The sequence below is a fragment of the Coenobita brevimanus genome, chromosome 31 (assembly GCF_032717465.1).
Source record: "Coenobita brevimanus isolate Jiangsu-jjx chromosome 31, ASM3271746v2, whole genome shotgun sequence".
Classification (NCBI taxonomy): Eukaryota; Metazoa; Arthropoda; class Malacostraca; order Decapoda; family Coenobitidae; genus Coenobita; species Coenobita brevimanus.
Window position 1 is genome coordinate 30,142,292 of NC_136984.1, and position 3,612 is coordinate 30,145,903.

General features: G+C 43.1%; 1 protein-coding gene across 1 annotated transcript in view; it reads right to left on the reverse strand.

The window, feature by feature from the left end:
* kay (transcription factor kayak) overlaps nt 1-3,077 on the reverse strand; it is a 29,749-nt gene extending 26,672 nt beyond the window's left edge. Inside the window, exon 1 of the mRNA XM_080269106.1 lies at nt 2,706-3,077. Coding sequence (XP_080125232.1) covers nt 2,706-3,077 — 372 coding nt within the window. The remainder of the gene's footprint in view (nt 1-2,705) is intronic.
* Between the last annotated feature and the right edge of the window lie 535 nt (nt 3,078-3,612).

Here is a 3,612-nt window from a genome sequence, read left to right on the forward strand (position 1 = left end):
TTACTTATTACTATTACTATTATTATTATCGTATTTTCTCTACTGTATCTTGAAACATCTACTGTATTCTTACCTTATTATTATTATTATTAGAGGTTAAATATTCCCATTATGCATCCACTCACTGACAGATCGATAGATACCAGTAAATATTTAAGACAGACGGATAGATGTGAAAAATAAAGGATTTAAACTGAAATGAAGTATTATTGTGAAACGATTACTGAAATACACCTACAGTGCTGAAATGAGAGAGAGAGAGAGAGAGAGAGAGAGAGAGAGAGAGAGAGAGAGAGAGAGAGAGAATCTTGAGTTAGCTTTGTCCTACACTGAGAGCTGACAATCAAATATCTAACAGAGCCTTGAGAGAGAGAGAGAGTCCTTGGGGTAAAGAGGTAACCATTCCTTGATTTCGACGCCAATATCTATCTATTGCCAGACGCCATAATCCTGTAAAGGGTGGCCACAAAGAAATCGCCTCCATGCTGCCCTGTCCCCCGCCATTTCACTGCACTCCCCCAACTTACACCCCTTCTCGCATATGCCTTTTCATCCCTCCATCTCATCCTCGGTCTCCCCTTCCCTCTCCCCCTTACTAACATACACTCTCCTGGTTAGTCTCCATCCTCTCTTCATCCCTCCCTCTCATCCTTGGTCTCCCCCTCCCTCTCAAGTTAGTCTCTCCATCCTCTCCACATGGCCAAAGCACCTCATTGTACTTCTCCTAACGCCAGTATCACTTACAAATTTGCGTAACTACGAAAACATCACGAAATTTGGGTAAAAACTGAATTACACCAAACAGCCACACAGACCAACAGCTGATATTTGGTGATTTTACTGATGGAAACTCGATCGATCTTGTTTATGGCCAGATTCCTTAATCCCATGGGGGATGGCCACAAACAAATCGCCTCCATGTCGTCCTGTCCTCCGCCATTTCACCGTCCTACCCCCAGCTCACCCACCACCCCCTCTCTCATATACTCTTCCACTCCATCCCTCCATCTCATCCTCGGCCTCCCTCTCCCCCCTCCACCTCACTCATATACACTTTCCTCGTTAGCCTCTCGCTCTCCATCGATTTCTAAACAAAAATAACACGCAAGGTAACTATATTAAGACAAATGGAAAATAAATCGCTGGTAAAGAAATGCTCCGAACTCTTCAACGCGAAACATATAAAGAATAATGATATAACGAAAATTGTACTGGATTAAAAATATATGCACATCAGTATTTTGGATTAATTTTCATCTGAGCAGTGGAATCGACTTTTTTTTTTTCTTTTTTAATTCGCTGGTTACCTCCTGTCAGTTATATTCGGTTCAGTAGTGACTCTTCAAACGGGAGGGGTCAGAGCCAACCTTCATTACTCTAACAAACACGGGAAGCTTTGTCTTACACGCAAAAACCGTCTGTAGGTTGCAAGAATAACCATTAAAAAAAAAAAAAAAAAAATCACGTGATTCAGAGGGTTAATATTGATCGTGGTAGCATGTGGCAATTGAATCAGCGTTGCCAATTTCACTGAACCGCTAAACTTGCTAACAAAAATCGCTAGAAAATAACTGCATACAAAAACAAGCCACCAACGAATGTGGGAATATCTGCAATATCGCTAAATTTACATAAAAAAAAAAATGTTTGGAATATCGCTATTGAACCTAATGAAATTGCTAAAATGTAGCAAAACCCAGCCAACCAGAAAGCGTAAGATAATAATAAAGTACAATGTTGTCAAGCTAAGAGTTTGTAAATTATAACTAATATTTCTTCATTTCTTGACACTAAACGTTAAAAACTCGTTATCAGGTGGATCCCTCTAGCGACAATGTTCTTTCCATCTTTGGCTTTGTAGCCGTTGACGATTTTTTCCGAATTACTGCTGGCTACTCCCTTGTAAGTCATGTGTATCCTTTCTATACCCACATCAATTACATATCATCCCAATATACGGTATACTAATTAGTCAGATACTGAGAATCCTGACAGATGTAAACACCATCTCTAGCGGAAAAAGCGTCCCCTTAGCAACGCTGTGGGAATACCAGTAAAGTACCGTGGTGGGAACATGTGGCAACCCCTACCATCCTTCACCACACCCTAACTCTCAACCACAACCTTCCGCCATGGAGAAAACTGGGATATAGTGAGCAAATCATGGCTCCCTCACGGCCATGGGTAACAAGCGAGTCAAAAACAAGGCGACAACCAAGGATGATGAGCGTAGTGCAAGGCTTTGTTGATGTGGGGCTTGTTTCGTCATGTTACGTCATTTCCGGTCCATTTTATAATTACGGGCTTAACTCACTTGTAAATTATCCTCGTAAAATAGACTACTACTAATCCTGACAACCATCACACTAGCAACACTCAACCACCAAGTACTTCACACACCTAGACGGATCGTACGTCTGGCAGTGTCTTTACAGTGATTATGTCCACTACGTTATCGTACAGTTAATAATTACTTATCAGATACACCTTATCGACCCATTTATCTATAGATGAGTTGGCAGTTAAATATTCTACATGTCGTTAGGGAAAAAGTCAAAACATTCAACAGCTGTGCCTTACATATAAATTTCTAAAATACCAAATTCTGGGAAGTTTGCACCATGAGTAACTAAACACGAAACATCTAGGAAAGTTAGGGTACAAAGTTAGGGTAAGGGTAGTACAATACTGTGAGCTGTACTTACCACCAAATTAGTGATGGTAGGCGTATCCAGTACTGGCGTGGCAGCTGATGTGGTGGTCAGCAGTACCCCGGTGTCAGCACCACTGGCCGCCACAGCTGTTATGGTCACACTAACACTAGGCGCTACGTCACTGCTGGCCGAGGTTTGGCTAGTAATTCCCCCGCTGACGGAAGCTGTGCTATGTGTCAGCGATGTGGTATGCGGTGAGGAGGTGGTGTGTGGTAGGGAGGAGCTGATACTGACGGATTTGCCTGACCCTCCACCACTGGCTGTCGCGGCCGCCTGGGCTCGAGTGAACATGGCTGATGGTTGCTTTGCCTCACGCTGCGAGAATTTCCCTCTAGTCACCTGGTCTGACGCGCTGACTAACATGGGGTGGTGGCGTCACTTTCAAACGTTGGGCTGGACTCCTCCCCCTCTCGCGATGACTCATGCACTGCCTGGCTCCGGCGGGGGAACTCGCTCCTATATGGCAGCCATTACTGCCGCCCCCACCCGCATGCTTTCCCTAACCCAGAAGGTATCGCTCAGACCCTTAAAAGTATCCCTTGTCTTCATCATCAAACTCAAATCCAGCCTTTAGGAGCTCTTACTCAAATCATAAGCCTTAGGAAACGTAAATAAAAATCACCATAAAGGACCTTGCTGTTCCAAAATTATGCAAAATATTGTCGATGGAGAGCGAAACAAAATGACAACATGGCGGTATCTCCCATCCAGGCAGGTTCTGACGTCACGAGTATCTAAATATAGGCGATGACATCACCCAGTCATGTGACCAGTGACGTCATACTCTACGTTATTTTATTTCTCATTTTATTTCGTTATTTACATATGTAGATAGCGTACTGTAGCAGCTTAGGTCAACCGTCATTATATCTGTGAACTAAGTGATCATTTCAAAGAA